This window comes from Natator depressus, chromosome 3 (assembly GCF_965152275.1).
Source record: "Natator depressus isolate rNatDep1 chromosome 3, rNatDep2.hap1, whole genome shotgun sequence".
NCBI classification, from domain to species: Eukaryota; Metazoa; Chordata; order Testudines; family Cheloniidae; genus Natator; species Natator depressus.
In genome coordinates, this window is record NC_134236.1 from 152,116,955 (window position 1) to 152,136,192 (window position 19,238).

At 41.0% G+C, this 19,238-nt stretch overlaps 1 protein-coding gene across 1 annotated transcript in view; it reads left to right on the plus strand.

Moving 5' to 3' along the window:
- Nucleotides 1-19,238, plus strand: part of DNAH8 (dynein axonemal heavy chain 8) — a 577,557-nt gene that overhangs the window by 456,679 nt on the left and 101,640 nt on the right. The window contains exons 59-64 of the mRNA XM_074949111.1: nucleotides 10,202-10,394; nucleotides 14,442-14,564; nucleotides 17,036-17,166; nucleotides 17,578-17,731; nucleotides 18,295-18,459; nucleotides 18,959-19,185. Coding sequence (XP_074805212.1) covers nucleotides 10,202-10,394; nucleotides 14,442-14,564; nucleotides 17,036-17,166; nucleotides 17,578-17,731; nucleotides 18,295-18,459; nucleotides 18,959-19,185 — 993 coding nt within the window. The remainder of the gene's footprint in view (nucleotides 1-10,201; nucleotides 10,395-14,441; nucleotides 14,565-17,035; nucleotides 17,167-17,577; nucleotides 17,732-18,294; nucleotides 18,460-18,958; nucleotides 19,186-19,238) is intronic.

The following is a 19,238-nucleotide window of genomic DNA, read 5'->3' on the forward strand; positions in this document are numbered from 1 at the left end:
GCAGTTGGATGGAGTGGAGGTTCGGGGAGGCAGTCAGGGGATGTGTGGGAGTCCTGGGGGGCCTGTCAGGGGGTGGGGGCATGGATAGGGGTTGGGGCAGTCAGGGGACAGGGAGCAGTGGGGGTTGGATAGGGGGTGGGGTCCTGGGCAGGTGGTTAGGGGCGGGAGGTCCTGGGAGGGGGCAGTCAGGGGACAAGAAGCAGGGGAGTGGGGGTCAGGCTGTTTGGGGAGGCACAGCCTTCCCTACCTGGCCCTCCATACAGTTTTGCAACCCTGATGTGGCCCTCAGGCCAAAACGTTTGTCCACCCCTGAGCTAGAGTATAGTGATCACAATTAAAAATCAACATTTACCCACAATTACTACTGAGATCTCAGATAATGCAGGTTTCAGAGTAGCAGCCAGTTAGTCTGTTAGTCTGTATCCGCAAAAAGAAAAGGAGTACCTGTGGTGCTGCAAGTACTCCTTTTCAGATAATGCAGTTGTTTCCTATTCTAATTCCCGAGGGAAATTCTTTCACATTTCAAATACCATAGGTTAGTAACTATGAATAAATGTTAACTTTTTATAAACAGTTGTATATATGTTGTATTTCTTCATGTATATATTACAAAGTGAAAGTAGTAATGTTTTGCTACAGACACAACAGGAAACAGTGTGTAATAAAGAATAAACTCTGTCTTGTCTTTCTTTCTAATTAGTCCTAAACTCAGAGGTCTTGAAGTGGTACATGCCCTGTATCTTCTTTTGTACATTTATCAGCCATATTTTCAGATCATATCTTCATAAGATGAATTTATCTATGCTAAAATGTTGGGTATATAAACATTACTATTCAGCACAATAGATTTCACACACTGCTACATATCTACTTCCACTCTGGCAAAGCCAAAAGTATAAAAAATCTATTTCTTTCTCTCTCACACACACTTAGCCTGTGTCAGTGTAAGAGTTTCTGATGTACAAAAAACAAGATTCTTCTTCAAGTAGTGTACCTGTCGGTTCTCCATTTCAGGTGCACATGAGCCCTGAGCCTTTGATCAGAGATTTTTGGTACCAATGCCTATTTGACCTGTGCATGCTCCCTACATGTCCTTGTAGCCTGTAGCTAGGCTGTATAGGGCTGTGAGGGTGAATTGGCCCTCAGTTCCATCTCATCTGCCTTCGGCCAGAGACAGAGTTTAGTGTGTGCCTGTTTACTCTTTATATTAGTAGTAGTTCTTTATTATTAGTAGGTTTAGTACCTTATAGTTATTGGAATGGTTAATTTAATTTTTTTCTTATTTCCCCAAAAAAATTATATACATTTTTTTGTTTTTCCCCTTTGAGGGGTTCAAACAAATTTTCTTCTGTCTGGGATGCCAAGCTCCCTGGGATTTAAAAGGTGGCTCTCTTGTGCAGAAGCTGTGATGAGCATTCCCAGTGCATATGTTTTTTTGGAGACGCTCATCTACTCAGCAAGTTCAAGATATGCACTTCTTTAAAGGGAAGATCCCATAAGAACAGGGAAATAACATACAGGCTCTTAATGACGTAGCAAGCCCTAAGACCAGCTTCAGGTGCAGAGAACCCCCCTCTACAGGGACCCTCCTCTTCTGTCAGTGCCCCGTTGAAGTCAAGGTCATGGTCACCAAGACTTTTCAAGGTAAAGAGAGCAGCAACGTTCTGGTCTCTGATATTTTCCATGAGTCAGGCCGATAACTGCACCAGCAGTACTGAGAGCTTCCCGCTCCAAGTCTAAGAAGGGGGATAAGAGGAGCAGAACAGAGAGTTCCTCCTCAAAGAAAACTCAGTCACTGGAGACCTCAGGCCCTGAGAGAGGTGCTGGTGAGGCTCTATGCACTTTGGGTACTATGAAACACTTTAGGACTTCAACTAAGTCCCATACCTCAACGGTAAAGGGCTCAGTACTGAAGACGACTGTTACCAAGAGAGCGGCTTCAATGGAATCCGCAGTCCCCTTGGTACTGACACCAATGCCCCAGACAACAGCATTGGGAACATCATTGGTGTACATAGCAAGTTCAGTTGTGCTAGTACCACAGGAGTTCCCATATCTGAATGACCTTATGGTACCTAATGAGCCTGAATATCTCCTCCTTGAAACTTCCAGACACCTCTTGATACTAAGGCCTGCTTGGTCACCAATCACTCCTGTTTTGTGAGACCTGTCTCTTTTCCAGCTTCTAGTATCCAGGAAGAGGGATTTTCACCTCCTGTACAATATGTGGAGGAGTAGTCCAGCTCAGACTCAAAACTTTCTGTTCAAGGCTCTCCAGTTTACTCTGGGAGACATTATTCCCTGATGCAGATGCAAGAAAGGCAGAATATCAGATCCCTGCCTATTAAAACTTGAGATGACCAACTCTTGATACCTCCCCCCATGCCTTATGGTCTCCTCATTGGCTGTACTGGAATCCATGGGCAATGTACTGCCAGTAATTTCTCAGGGCCCCAATTAACTCCTATAAGGAATAAAGAAGGCCTCGTTACCCGGTATCATCCATCTCCTCCTGCACTGTGAGTCAGCAGAGGAGACCTTTGAGGAGCAAGAGGCAGGAGTGAATACAGAGGTTATCCCCCTTACAAATATATCCTTCTTCATTACCTGATGAGGCAGTAATGCCACCACCGCCATCAATAGCTGATGACTTTTGCCAGTTCCAGTACTTGATGAAGCAGGTTGTTGAGACCGTGCAAATTCCCTTCAAAGAAGTCCAAGATTCCCATCACAAGCTGCCTGACATATTGCACGCTTCTGCTTCAGCTTGAGTGGCACTGCCAGTTAATGAAGCCCATCTTGACCCAGCCAAGACCATCAGGCAAACTGCAGCAACAGTCCCCACTACATGCAAGCAAGCTGATTAAAAAAAATACTACATCCTGGCCAGGCATTCTGAGTTTTTGTTTTACTCACCCAGCACCAAATTCTCTGGTCATGTGAATTAGGCAGGCAACATACCCAAAAAGTCACCCCATAAGAGCATAAGTGCCATTACAGTTCAGGATAGCTAATCATCAGGCACTGATGTCAAAATATGACTACCTGAACTATGAGTTTAAAGTTTTTATTGACCATTTGCCACAGAAACACCAAGAACAGTTTAGTGCCATAATAAAGGAAGGTCAGCTCTTGGCAAAAACATCTTTGCAGGCTTCACTTGATGTGGCAGACACTGCAGCCAGATATATTTTCACCACAAGAGCAATGAGACAAGTTTCCTGGCTTCAATTGTGTGGTTTTCCATTGGAAGTGCAATCCACGGTGGAAGATTTACCTGTTGAGGGTTACAAGCTCTTCACAGATTTCCTGGATGATTTGCTTCATACCATGAAGGACTCTGGGGCAACACCTGCAAATAAAATTGGCACAATTTTCTGCCTTCCATAGGCCACCAGAACTACCAGCTAAGAGGTCAAGATTTTCTAAAAAGCAGCCTGCAACTACCTTGGCTGCATCATCCCAGCCATCAATATTGTCCAAACTCCAGTTTGGATGGTTTGGTCAAGAGTCCAAACCTCCCAATAATTAAGGTTTCTTGGCTGCATGACACAACTCCCCTTTTTCAATTTGGGCATAGGAGGCTATAATATCAGACAAATGGGTTTTGGAAGCCATTGCATCAGTTTATACTAACCAATTTACATCCATCCTGCCCTCCCACCCCCTATCCCTCTTTAGGGACCCCTCTCAGAATCATTTGCTGTCACAGGAGATCTCAATGCTCCTAAGTCTAGGGGCCATAGAACCAGTTCCACTTCAAGACAGAGGACAAGGATACCACTCAAGATATTTAGTGATACCCAAGAAAAAGAGTGGCAGAGGCCACTATGATATCTCAGACAACTGAACAAACATGTCAGATATCTGAAATTCAGAATGGTGTCCCTAGCAGCTATAATTACCTCCCCAAATCTGGGGCCTGGTCTCTGACCCTCAACCTCAAAGATGCCTACTTCCATGTAGAAATTAATCTCTCTCAGAAAAGATTTATTTGTTTCACATTCAATCACAATCATTACCAATACTTGGTCTGACCCTTTGGTCTGCCTTCTGCCCCAGGGGTGTTCTCAAAAATAATGGCTGTTGTAGCTGCCTATATCCTCATGTAGGAATAACTGTCTTTCTCTACCTGGGCAACTGGCTCCTCAGAGGTTGGTCTTATCAGGAGGTGTGGTTGGCAGTTCTAACAACAACTTCACTATTTCGAAGGCTAGGCCTGCAGATGAATCTCAAGTAATCAATCTTGACCCCTATGCAGAAAATACTCTTTACAGGAGCATTTCAGGATTCAATAACAGGCAGAGCATATCTCCCTCCTGACAGGTTCCTTGCTCTAAAGGATCTTATTCAAAAAGTGTAACTCCGTACTCAAGTTCCAGCAAGGGCATGTCTGCAACTGCTGAGACACATGGCAGCTTGCATTTTTGTGACACAAAACACCAGGTTGCACCTTCAGTGTCTCCAGGAGTGGTCAGGACAGTTTGTGTATGAACAAACACAGTCTATACAAGCAGGTATCTATACCCAGCCAGGTCCTACAGTCACTCACCTGGTGGAAGAATCCTTCCAAGATTTGTGCAGGAGTCCTGTTCAGCCAGAATCCCCCTACCATCGTGTTACATCAGACACTTTCCTTTTGGGATGGGGGGGCTCACTTGGATCCTCACACAGTCCAAGGCAAGTAGTCACAATAGGAACAATGCTGCACATCGATCTGTGGGAGTTAATAGTAGTCAGAAATGCTTGAGACCACTTTCTTTCCCCTGTAAAAAACAAATCCATCAAGATCATGACAGACAACATAGCTTGTGTGTATTATATTAATCGTCAGGGTGGAGCGTGTTCCCCCCCCCCCCCCCGCCCCACTCTGCTTTGAAGGGATAAAACTTTGGAACTGGTTCATAACCAACCAGATAGTCATCTCAGCATCTTACCTCCCAGGTATTCAAAACATCATGGCAGATGACCTCAGCAGAAATATGTCCCTAAATTACATATGGGAGTTGGATTCAAGTCCTCAACAAAATATTTCTATTGTGGAGATTTCCAGAGGTTGACCTTTTTGCCCCAGCAGCCAACACAAAGTGCAGGAAATTCTATTCCAGAGGGGAACTCGATCCCCAGTTTCTAGCAGATGCTTTCCTCATTACATGGACAAAAAGTCTTTTTTATGCATATCCTCCAATTCCTTTGCTTTTAAAGATCTTCATCAAGATCAGACTGGACCAACCCAAAGTAATTTTGATTGCACCAACTTGACCAAGACAAGTTTGGTTTCCTTACCTCATCATACTCACCCCTCACCCTCTGTGGCAGCTCCCCTACCAAACCTCGGCTGTTGTCTTAGGATGCAGGTCAGATGCTTCACCCCAATCTGAACATTCTGCAAATACAAGCATGGTTCCTCAGTGGTTCTTGGGATTAATGGCAGCCTGTTCATCAGGAGTACAACATGTACTTTTAAGTAGCAGAAAGGAATCTACAAGACACACTTACCTTCAGAAATGGAGACTATATCATCTCTGGTATAACCGGCTTCATCTTTCACCTGTCCAGTCATTTTTCCACTGTCTTGGATTAGCTGCTGGAATTGAAAACATCAGGCCTTTCTATGAGTTCCATCAAGGTTAATTTAGGGCCAATAACTATGTGCCTGCTGCTACATCTGTCTCTGAAGATGGATTTTAGTGGCCATTAACCAAACTATTCACCTTTCTGTTTTCTTTCTTAAGCTGCATCAGTCTACACAGGAAACTGCCTTTCATGCATTACATGTTAAGAAGTCATTATCCTTTTACTTGGACAGCACTAGGGCATTCAGGAAGTCTCCTAGACTCTTTATTTGTATTACAGATAGGTCTAAGGGAGCCTCTGACTTCATTTTCTCACTGGATTTCTGGATGCGTTTATTGCCTATTATAGTTTGGCTGAGGTTGCACCTCCTCTACAAGTGATTGCGCATTCTACTAGAGCACAGTCTACAGCATTTCCCTACTTAAGGACATTCAATTGCTGAAATTTGCAGGTCTGCAGCATGATCCTCAGTGCATGCATTTTTCACCCATTATGCTTTGGTTCACCTGCAAGATCACATGCTTCAGTATGCAACACAGTTCTTTCTTTTGTGATAACCTCTCTTCCAAAATTCCCACCTCCGTAAGGGGTTACTGCTATGGAGTCACCTGAAGTAGAACACCCACAGGGACACTACTCAAAGAAGGAGATTACTCATCTTGTGCAGTAACTGGAGTTCTTCAAGATTTGTGTCACTGTGAGTGCTCCACTATCCACCTTTCTTCCTCTCTGTTTCAGGGTTTCCTCTGTGGGACTTTGCAGTAGAGAAGGAACTGAGGGTGGTTTGCCTGCACAGCCCTATATAGCCTCAGTATGGGACACGAGGATATGTAGGGTACAAGTGTGGGTCAAATGGGCATTGCTACCAAAAATCTCTGATCAAAGGCGCAGGGTATCTGACGTGGAGCACCCACAGGAATGCACATCTTGAAGAATGCCAGTTACTGCACAAGGTGAGTAACCTCTCCTTCACAATGCTTGCCTCTGGTAGTCAAGTGGAGGCAGGCTCTAATTTTTATATTCCAATAATCTTCTGGTATAAGGAAGGCGATAAAGTTATAAAAGCTGGAGCTTTCCAAAATACTGACGACAGGCTTCTGGTAATATGGATGAAGCAAAACCAGGCTAAATACACATTGGCATGTAGACTGCAGCAAATGATAGCTAAAACACACACAAAAAAGTTAAAAGTTACACATTGAGCCTATCTTTCCCCCATTCCCTCAGCCTGTTTTCCTTGTGTCCCTATTCACAGAGCCTGTCCCCTTTCTCTCCCCTGGTCCCTCTTGAGTCCACGCACCAGGCTGTCCTTCTGACACCCATCTCTTCTCCCATCCCATTTTCTGAACCTGTTCTCACTTGAACTGATCCCTCTAATCATTTCTATCTAAAGCCCCTTATATAGCAAGCATGCTTCACCATGAATCTCTGTCTCTGCCAGAAATGTCCTGAATCCATTGGCTGCTGCCTCTCCCTTCTCCCTAGGGAGTTCCACACTGTCTGAATGTCAGCAAGGGAGAACTGTGAGTGGAGGAAGGCAGACAGTTTCCCTGAGCTCAGTGGTGGTGCCACAGTAGCTCTTAGGGGGTAGGAGGAATCACTTAGTGGAAAAACCTTCTTAGTTACTCTCGCCCCTCTGGATGCACAAGATTCCAGCAGAGTTGAGGGAGTTCATAGAGGAAATCTAAAATTCTATGCAGCAATTTGCATTTTCTTAATTTTCTTAATTTCAGGATTATAAATGTAACCCTTCTGCCAGGCCAAGTTGATAGCAGCAAGGGCCGGGTTCAGTACGCAGGGGTTCCCTCTCATCAAAGCAAATGCAAAACTGGCTCGAGCCCCCACCCAGTGACCTGGGAAAATCTTACACACCCTCTGGGCACCTCAAAGAGGCAATACTTCACCTCTCGCAAGCACAGAGTCTCGGTGTAGCAGAGAATCTTTAATAACATGAGGTAAACGACATCAGCATTAAATTGAGGAAACATCACAACTAGCGTTCATTAACCAAACCATGAGCAAAGACCCACCCCAACAAATTGGGCCACATCCTTTCCCTCAGGTTCTTGAGTCCCAGAACCCAAACGTCTCTTGAGTCCAGCAATCCACAAATCACCCAAAGTCCAAAAAGTCCAGCCCCAGAGTTCAAAAGTTCATCTGCAGAGTGTTACTCTCCAGTCTGGCTAAAAATGTGCCTGTGGGGGGGGGGGAAGAGGTAAGGGGCACCTTATGTGACCTGAAGCTGACTGCCCCACAGGGCTCCGCTCTGCCGTCTCACGAACAGCTCCGCTCCACTCTGCTCTCTCACGAACGGCTCCACTCTGCACAGCTCCGCTCCGCTCCGCCGTCTCATGAACGGCTCCGCTCTGCACAGCTCCACTCTGCACAGCTCCACTCCGCCGTCTCACAAATGGCTCCGCTCTGCACAGCTCCGCTCCGCCCCGCCGTCTCACGAACGGCTCCGCTCCACTCCACCGTCTCACGAACGGCTCCGCTCTGCACAGCTCCGCTCCACCATCTCACGAACGCTCCGCCAGCCTATCCATGAACAGCACCACTGCACTCTAGATCTTCCGGCTCCCCACTACTTGACACAGTGCTCAGTGACTTCAGCTCATAGTAGTGGGAGCCTTAGTGCTGGTGCACCATAAGGCCAAAGTGAATACAGCACAGTACCTGTAGCAAGACTCTTAATAGACCCAAAATTAGTTTTCTGACATTCCACAGTGGAGAGAGACAGAGGTGCAATTGGTGTTTCACGCCCTCACAAAGGGGCCCACACCACCAGGTACTAATACCTGTCTCAAGCCTCTCTCCCTTCACAGAGTTTTGGAACCCATGACCTTTGCCTAGCGAGTGCTACTTAGTTGATGGTGAGTCCCTCCATCATAACAAAAGGCTGACTCTAGTTCCAAGCACAGTTCCCATAATCAGGGTAATAACAATTTATTCTTCCTGCCCCAATAACAGAGACACTGGGGATCCCACAGCAGCCAAAGTGACCATTTGGGCAGCTATGGCCTCATGCTAGGTGGGGTGGGTGTGCCTATGCAAATGAGATGGGCCCCTGAAGTTGTTTTCCACAACTTGCCATACCTCACCACCAGATGTCAGGGTGGAGCTCATCCTGACACTGCTTACATAAATGAAAGTAAGACAAGAGTTTCCTGCTCCGGCCAGACACTCTCATTGCCCCCATAGTATGAGGAAGACTACTCAACATAAATCAATTGTAGAGTACATTATCTGTTCATAAATTTCTTTGTGCCCTAAATTATGCTTACCACTGCACATTATGAGAAACAAAAGTATATATTTGTACAGACATTAGTGCCTTGTTTAATGGAAAAAGAAAGATGACACTCAATTTGAATTTGAAGTCAGGACCATATCCATTCATAAATGCCATGAAGCTTCAAAATAAAACCCTTTTAGGGAGAGCCAGCTCTAAAGTGAAAGACTTTACATTTGGCATGCAATTTATGTGATATCAGTTTACTGAATATGTTCACATTCTGCATTGATTGGACAATACCAAAGTACATAAAGGGACATGAAAGATGAATGTATTTATATAACGTTCATGTATTGTCTTCTCCTACCCTGCTTTGGGTTCAACACTGCTAGTGTTATGGTGCCATCTGTCAGAATGCTAGTAGACTAATAATGAGATTTAGGGGTTATATACAGGCTGACTCCACCCCTCAATTCTTCAATATTTTTGCCTCCTCGTCCAACAGCACAGAGATGTGCTCACAGCTGTCTGATTTGGGGTTGCCCTGTTCTTTCCACCCCCCAATATTTCATCTCTGAGAAGGAGGAGAAAAGAAGGCTGTGAATATCAGCACATTTAAATATCTGTGATTCAGAGTTGTTCTTAGCTGCCCACTTTTCCCTTTTCTAGAACCTCTCACACTCTTATCTACCACCACCGAGCAGAGTGTTCCTAGCTGTTTCTTAAGAAATCACACTCCCTCTACTAAAGTAACTGCTTGCTAATTCTGTTAGCTTGTTTGAATCCATATGCAGGATAGAATCAAAGGAGAAGGTTTAACTAGGGAAAATTCCTCACCAGTAACTGTATCAGTGTTCTCTGTTTTCTCCCATCCTGCATTCCTCCCTTCCTCTCCTCTGTATTCTTTCTTCTTTGTTTGCCTTTCCTCTGCTATTTGTGGATTTTGGTATAAGAGCAGTCTGAAGGAACAAGTTGTGAAATCAGCCTACACAGGTATATCCCCTCTTCTTTTCACTATTTTTTTGTTTCCTTGCTGTCTGAGAGGTGGCATCATAACTTTAGATGTACTGAATCCCAAAGTAAGAGGGGAGAAAAGGTAGGGCTTTGATTAAGCACAGCTATCAGTGAATCATTTCCCCTTATTTAACTGATAAATTAAATGTTCTGTCCTAACTGGATGAAAGTCAGAAAGCTAAATTATTCTGTATTATAGAGATATGACTAGTGTACTTGTAAAACATAGTGGCACTTAAATTTCAGTGGCTATCATTATCTAATTTGTGTTTCGCTAAAGTTTTACTTGAGTCATTTCAGTGTTTAACTATTTTCATTCCTTTTTAGCTAAAAAGTTTTCCATTCTTTTAAATTGTATTAATCTATGTCTTGTAGATTTGTTAATGATGAAGATGTAGCTTGGTTTGATAAAGCCACTACTAAAGCAATTGAGGAACATGTGGATCCAGGATTAGCATCAATTCTCCAGGCTGAACCATATTTTGTAGATTTTTTACAGGATATGCCTGAACCAACTGGTGATGAACCTGAAGATTTTGTATTTGAAGCACCAAAAGTTTATGAAATGGTATTTTATTTTACACCTTAAAAATTAGGCATTCAAGGGTTTTTTTTTACTTATTAAATGTACTATATTGTTGGGATCATATTGAAAGTTTTATCAAATAAATGCACAAATTTTGGTTTAGGGAATACATTTTTAGGTTGGTCAAATTAGTTTACAGTTAATCATGTAAATCTACATCTTTAAAAAGCAATTTAAAATGTGGTAAACAATCCACCTGATATAAATATAGGTTGTTCATTCTTTTCCACTTCACTCCACTGTTCTCCAGTCTTAATGACATATTTCGGCTACACAGAATTAGTGAAATAGTTTTAAGAACCAACAGGATTGTGTGCTCCTGTGCAGCCCGCAGCATGCCCTTTAAGACAGCACTGAAGAATATCAGTGAAATTTTAAATCCTGAAGGATAAATAGAGGATCTAAAATCACTATTTTCTTTTGGGGTTGGTACAAACAATTTGAGATTCTTCTTTCATGACACACAAGATAATGTTAATTCAGGAAGAGCAGCAGTGGCCGCGTGTTTTACTTCATTTGTAAAGAAAGTCATTGTCAAGGCCAAACAGGAGGTTGGTGTTGAAGAGCGAAGTGAAAGGTACCTTCTCAAGCCTTGAAGCAGTCACTGCAAGACCTAAATAAAAGGATGCTCAGCCTCCTTTCCACCTCAGTTTTACTTTTTTTTTCCTATCTGCCCATGACTTGGAGCTACTTGTGTCTGATGCTTTTTTAATGTGTTATAGTTCAAATGTAACTTTTCTTTGTTGGTTTTAAGTACATTTTAATTGTTAGTATAGTTTATCTGTGTTTGGCAGCAAATTTTCTAGCTGGCATTTTTCCCCCTGCTAGAAAAAATTGACTTAGCAACTTTTTGTGGTAGCTTCCATTAGACAATGTAAGTCAGTTTGAATCATAGAATCATAGAATCATAGACTATCAGGGTTGGAAGGGACCCCAGAAGGTCATCTAGTCCAACCCCCTGCTCGAAGCAGGACCAATTCCCAGTTAAATCATCCCAGCCAGGGCTTTGTCAAGCCTGACCTTAAAAACCTCTAAGGAAGAAGATTCTACCACCTCCCTAGGTAACGCATTCCAGTGTTTCACCACCCTCTTAGTGAAAAAGTTTTTCCTAATATCCAATCTAAACCTCCCCCATTGCAACTTGAGACCATTACTCCTCGTTCTGTCATCTGCTACCATTGAGAACAGTCTAGAGCCATCCTCTTTGGAACCCCCTTTCAGGTAGTTGAAAGCAGCTATCAAATCCCCCCTCATTCTTCTCTTCTGCAGACTAAACAATCCCAGCTCCCTCAGCCTCTCCTCATAAGTCATGTGCTCTAGACCCCTAATCATTTTTGTTGCCCTTCGCTGGACTCTCTCCAATTTATCCACATCCTTCTTGTAGTGTGGGGCCCAAAACTGGACACAGTACTCCAGATGAGGCCTCACCAGTGTCGAATAGAGGGGAACGATCACGTCCCTCGATCTGCTCGCTATGCCCCTACTTATACATCCCAAAATGCCATTGGCCTTCTTGGCAACAAGGGCACACTGCCGACTCATATCCAGCTTCTCGTCCACTGTCACCCCTAGGTCCTTTTCCGCAGAACTGCTGCCTAGCCATTCGGTCCCTAGTCTGTAGCGGTGCATTGGATTCTTCCATCCTAAGTGTAGGACCCTGCACTTATGCTTATTGAACCTCATCAGATTTCTTTTGGCCCAATCCTCCAATTTGTCTAGGTCCTTCTGTATCCTATCCCTCCCCTCCAGCGTATCTACCACTCCTCCCAGTTTAGTATCATCTGCAAACTTGCTGAGAGTGCAATCCACACCATCCTCCAGATCATTTATGAAGATATTGAACAAAACCGGCCCTAGGACCGACCCCTGGGGCACTCCACTTGACACCGGCTGCCAACTAGACATGGAGCCATTGATCACTACCCGTTGAGCCCGACAATCTAGCCAGCTTTCTACCCACCTTATAGTGCATTCATCCAGCCCATACTTCCTTAACTTGCTGACAAGAATACTGTGGGAGACCGTGTCAAAAGCTTTGCTAAAGTCAAGAAACAATACATCCACTGCTTTCCCTTCATCCACAGAACCAGTAATCTCATCATAAAAGGCGATTAGATTAGTCAGATTAGATTAGATTTGAACCTCTATGGGAAATATTTTCACGCAAGGCTGTGTTTTCAAAATAGTGTGCCTGAATGTACAGTAAAATAGGCAATTGTATACCAATTGGGCCCTAAAACTTTTTGATTAAGTGGCATTTAAGAGTGTAAAACCAATCATACACCTAAGTGAAAGGAAAATTACAGGCAGGCCTGAGGGTTGACCATGTATTATATGCACAAATAAATTTTCAACATAATTATGGGCTGAAACTGTGATATTACACTTAGGTGATGGTTTTGCCCATTTAAAGAAGTAATAAAATAAGATCCATTCTGGAAAAATGCAAACATACTACATCTGGGGAAAATAATCCAATACACAGATCCGTGGGGGGAGATTCCTGAAAAACAGTAATGATGAAAGAGACTTGGGTTGACAGTAGACTGCAAATTTACTTGTGAGATGCCAACATAATTTTTAGCAGTATATAAAGAAACCTCATATCTCAAAGCAGGGGAGGCATTTGTCCCTTTCCATGTATGGCTGTTGTAACTGCACCTAAAATATTGTGTTCTGTTTTGGCAAGCTAATTATCATTAAGTTGTTGAAAAAATTGAATCAATGCAGAAAAGAGCACTATAAATGTAGGGATTGATTTATGAGGAAAGATTTAAAAAAAATACATTTGCATATTGTTACTTTGGCCAACAGACAGAGACAATATAGTTGTGCATAAGTATTTGAAGTGTGTAAACCCCAAAGAAGGAGGTGGATTCTTTTGACTCATACAAGGAGATATAATTAGGAATTATAGGTGAAATTAAGCAAAGAAATTTTAGATTGAATTTCTAGCAAATGTCTGATTCCTAACCCTTCTGTAGTGTGAGACATTTTGGTTGTACCTATCTTCCTGAAACTAGTGGACCACTTCTGTGCCAGTGATCTTTCAGCATTCTCCGTATCCTTTGCAATCCTAGCTTTTAATGCTAATGTTGGGGCAGCAACAAGAAAATTATTTCCCCTACTTTCTGTTCTCCTTTAGGGGACAACATTTTTGGGCTTTGTTCTTCAAAGAAGATCCCCCCAACAAGTTATTTTTCTCCATGTATTCTCCCTCCCCCATCATGGTGGAGCAGGTCAAATGGAACAAGCCAAAGGTTCAGAGTTGTTTCATCTATAATGAGACCTTCTCAGAAGCCATGAAAGGGGAATACTGCCATGATTGTTTCAAGCTCATGTTTGCCATTATTTCTAGCCATCAGTCTGCCAGAACAGGGGGTTGAGAGTTTAGATGAGTTGTTGGTCTCTGCATTCCTCTACACCAGCTGAGACCACTCCAGAGACTCCTCCACAAAGACGGGTTAGTCTTCTTCAACTCTGTGACTCAGCAAATTGAGCCCCTAAGATGTTTTAAATTACTTTCAGAACTGTTTCAATCCACAACTGTCCAAGATTCAGGGGAGCTGAAAACATGGCTTTGAGCCACCTTTTCGTCTTACTTTCCTCAATAGTGCAAAGTGTAAATTCAGCACAGCTGAGAATCTGTCCCAATATAAATAAGCCACAAGCAAATAAATCCTGAAGGAACTAATAAGAACACCAGTGTTCTAGATATAAGAATAAGTGAAAAAACCAGGAGCTAAGGGCAGGATTCCTTGTAAAGATGCAGTTTATGTGCCATGTCAGAGCCTGCAAGCCTATTTTACTTCTAAATGCTGTTAACAGTTCCTGACTATATTATGAGACACAATTCTAAAAGAGAGAGTCTATGGATGCAGCAGATGCATTGATCTCAGGTAACTGGGAAGTAAAAGTTTGTCTACATAATTTTATTCAGATAAGTGTTTTTACCTCTGTAGTTACACTAATATGCTAGGACTATCTATAAATATTGTTATTTTTCTTGCTTTTTTCTCTCTCTTTCAGATCCCGAGCTTTGAATTTCTGTGTGAAAAATTGCAAATGTACCAGAGGCAATACAATGAAGCCATTAGGGGATCATTTCTCGATTTGGTGTTTTTTAAAGATGCAATGACACATCTTGTTAAGGTTTTGTTTATACAGCATTGAATAATACATTTAATTTAGATGACTGGACCTCATGAGTCACATGAATAGTAGAACTAAACTGACCATTTGAATTTGGAATTGTCAGGTAGGGGATAGAGGGTAGTTGTGTGTAAAAGCTAAATGTTCTTGGAAGGAAGCAAGGAGTGATGTTCAGAAGGCTTGGTAAGGGGACAGTCTTTTTCAATTTGCACATGTTATGTGGTGGATGGAGCAAGCTGCATAATCTCAAAAATTACCATGCAAAGACAATACAAAGTTAGATGTTAATATAAAGAAAGATCTGAGGAATATACAGAAGGGTTTTAACAGTATAAAGAAATCAGTAAAGAATGGAATATGAAAGCCCCTTTAAATAAATGTAAAACTATGCATTAAGAAGACAATATATATTGACTAACTGTATTAAAGGAAGCACTGAAGGCAGATGTATTATACAATAACAGTGAGTTATGGTTTCATTGTTTGCAAACAGCAAAAATGGCAGTCTTAGGGCTTGTCTATATGGGGAAGCTATTGTGAAATAAGCTAGAGTGTGAATTTAAACCACAATAGCTGTTCCATACTAACTGCCCATGTGTACACTATAGTACTAAGAGTGCCACTTTGGATAAAGCTAAACTGCAAAAAGGCACTCTTAGGCAATATCTCCACTGGCCAGAGCCTTTCCCACTGCCTCCCACCTCCAAAACCTTTTCCCACTGCCTGGAAAGCTACTGGCAGCTCTGCACTGCAGGAGTCTTTTCCTGTGGAAGGGAAAGGTTGATGCTTCAGGGAGTTGCCAGAACTTTTCCTGCTGTTGGAGCCTTTCTCTGCTTTAGGGAAAGACTCCAGCAACAGGGAGGCAGGGGGACACTACATTGCTAAAAATAGCAGTGCAGATGAGGGAGGCACTGCTTTGATGAGTAGGGTACATACCCTGGTATATACCCACAGGATTCAGGCATGTCCTTACTCTACTGACCTAAGCAGTGCCTCACCATCAACACTGTTCCCATGCTAGGGGTGTGGATAGTGTATGTACTCTACATACCACCAAAAGCAGAGTGCAGCATAGATGTACCTTTAGTGTGGAATAAGAGTGTCCACATGGGGAGCTAGTATGGAATAGTTATTGTGAAATAATTATTCTACAATACCTATTCTGGGCTATTTCCCTATGTAGATAAGCCCTTAGGATAGAGTCACAAATTAAAACCTTTTATCATACAGACTAGATGCTACATATTATGTACAAAAGCTTACAAATGGAGAAGCATTACATTAGGAATACATGGACATTTATTTCAACCCACTATGCAGTACAACCTATGTAGATGCAATCTACTGCTACTGGTACACAACCTTAAGTGTGAGCCTGATCTGTTGGGCAAATTTCAATTGAAAATATAGAAAACTATTATAATCACTTGTGAGATACTTTGACAATTAAGAATATGTGATGTGAAAATATTTTATGTTAGTATATTGCAAAATTTTGATATTTACCATTTTTGCCACATGCTAAACAATTTCATTATTTCTGGGGAAAAAAAATATTTGCCCATGCAAAACTAATAATCATCTTTTAATACATTGTCATTTGTTAGCTTTGACCAATAAACACCACATTAAGGTATTGAAATTAACTTAAACAGTACAAACTATAGTCATGGTCATGCTGCAGTGTTTCTGGAACTGTGCAAAAAAATGACACCTTCTCATGTTGGGTACCCTTATTTCACCTCACCTACTGGCTCATGACATCTTTTGGCAGTTCCACATTATACCTCATCTAAATGTACATAATATAAGATTTTAAATTATATATGATGTTGGTGTGTGTAGGGTGGGTACGTTAAACTCCAAAATATGGCCCTTTTTGGAGAATTACCGCACACCTATATTGACAGACTGTAATTCTTGAAAGCTCATAACTTGGTCAAAGGAAAGCGAGTTTTCACCAGAGCACTGAAAGGCTCTTCTTTTCAGTGAAAGATATTTCCATACTCTATTTTCATTTCTCTACCTTTTAATCAAGAGGTGTTTTTAGAAAAAAAATTGCAAACATTTCTATAAGTGTAGAAGTGTGGGTTTTTTCACTCTTCTGCTAATTAAAAGTGGCTTTTGTGGTGTTATTTTTTAAAGTCCCACTCATTAGGAGATTAAGCTTGGAAAATTTCAATCTTAAATCTACAATTAAACACAAATCCTAAACATATTTATTTTAAATCCCACATGCAACTCATAAATTAGAAGCTATGTTCTTAAAATGCAGCCCTTTCACTGAAGTCACATGAATCTCTTCAGATATTATTGCTTTATTTGGAAGAAGGGGCCTTATTTTTCTCTATGGGAAAGGTCTTCAAAAATACCCTCCCAGATAATATTTGGAGTAAAACAGATATTTAACTCTGCTAATCTTTTATAACTAGCTAAACACAGCACAGATTACTTGTATTTTTTCTGTATAGATTTCACGAATAATTCGGACTGCATGTGGAAATGCTTTACTTGTAGGAGTTGGTGGTTCTGGAAAACAGAGTCTTTCAAGATTGGCCTCTTTTATAGCTGGATACAGAATATTTCAGATAACTTTAACCAGGTAACAAATGAAAAAATATTGTGTTATTTGTCTCTCCAAAACTAGAACCTGATGTTTTTGAGGAAATGTAAGTATTTTAATCTTTATTTTAAACACTATCTTTAAAAACAGTAAACAAAAAAATTGTTACACTCTGATTCATTTATGCATCATTGGCTGCTCACTAGGACCCTAATTCAGCAAATCATAACTACCCATCAAAGCTCTGAAGCACGTGCTTAAATGCTTTCCTGAACTGAGCGTGAGTCTTTTGGTTTATTTCACGGGGAGATGGATCTTCCCCTCACTGAAGTGTGTGGATATTATAGTCATGATTTGTTCTACAAATTATATATTAAATATAATTTGAAAAATTGCAAAGATTCTGTATTGTGTATTAAGCAAATTTGTAATTTCTCTTTTTCCTCATAGATCCTATAATGTTTCCAATCTGACAGATGATCTGAAACTTCTATATAGAGTAGCGGGTGCAGAAGGAAAAGGCATCACTTTCATTTTCACTGATAATGAAATAAAAGATGAAGCATTTCTGGAATACCTTAACAATCTGCTATCTTCAGGAGAGGTTAGATCCTCAAAATGGCAGTATACTTTAGCAATAAAAAATTTCAATATTTGCTCTTAACACCTGATTGCCATTGATTTTTGTAATAATTAATGGGGCTAGAAAGGATCTAAATCCCAAATATCTCAAATTTGCGACATTCGGGGCCCCAACTGAATCTCAATATAAATTTCTGGATTTACGTCAGTACTCTTGCAAGAATACCTTTTGATGCTCATAAAAATACAGTATTTCCTCATGCAGCCATGCTCCAATGTGAACTTGATTTGGACAGATTATGTAAGCATTAGGGAGAAAATAAGTGAGGAGGGTATTTAAAAGGCCACCATTACCGAAGGGTGTCCTTGCTAGTTTAGGGCTTTATTTTTCCCTAACATCCATTGTCTTTAATGAAGTTGCTCAGGGTTTTAAATCAGGGAAGAATTTGGCCCTTAGTTCATCTAAATTGTTTCTCTGTGTGTAGAGACAGATAGATGGAAAGATAGATTACAATTATAAAATATATTATCATTCAGTTAAATTAATGCAATTTCTTTTCCTATGCGTTTTGGTTTTGTACAAAGATTTCCAATTTATTTGCTCGGGATGAGCTGGATGAAATTACACAAGGATTAATATCTGTGATGAAAAAAGAGCTGCCTCGATTTCCTCCTACATTTGATAATCTTTATGAGTATTTTATATCACGGTCAAAGAAGAATTTGCATGTTGTTCTCTGCTTTTCTCCAGTGAGTTTTCTTTTTGTAACTATCTTGTTTATTTCTGTGGGTACATTCCCATATAAAACATGATGTGATCATTCAAGGTTTATAATTTGAAGAGTCAGGGCATATATCAAGCAGTGAATGCAGTTTTTCAGTATTTTAGGTTTTATTGAAGTCCTTGATTGTTGCTGGAAAAACAAGAGCCCTCAAAGCAGGTGTGAGTGGATGTCAAGCTTTTAATTGAAATTAATGTACAACTAACTGAAGTTTTAAAACACTCAGTAGCATTCATCTTTAATATGAGTTTTTTTCTAACGTTTTATTAATTTTATTGAGGATATCAAGATAATAAAAAAGAATAGGAGGCAGATATAGGGTAAAAGTTATGCATGATGTTATAATGGTAAAACAGAATGAGAAAAAATGCTTAAATTTTATGTACATGTTAATGTTTTGGATAAAATCAGATATGGTATCACACACACTATATTAAGCATTGTTTTAAAACTGTTACTTTTGTTAGGTTGGTGAGAAGTTCCGCGCACGTTCTTTGAAATTTCCTGGTCTGATATCAGGCTGCACTATGGACTGGTTCAATCGGTGGCCTAAAGAAGCCCTTGTTGCTGTAGCCAGTTACTTCCTTTCAGAATTTAATATTGTTTGTTCTTCTGAAGTTAAAGCACAAGTAGTAGAAACTATGGGCCTCTTTCATGATATAGTTTCTGAGAACTGTGAGAATTATTTCCAAAGGTAACATTTTGTACAAATTTAAAAATTGAGCAACCACAAAAATATTATTACTA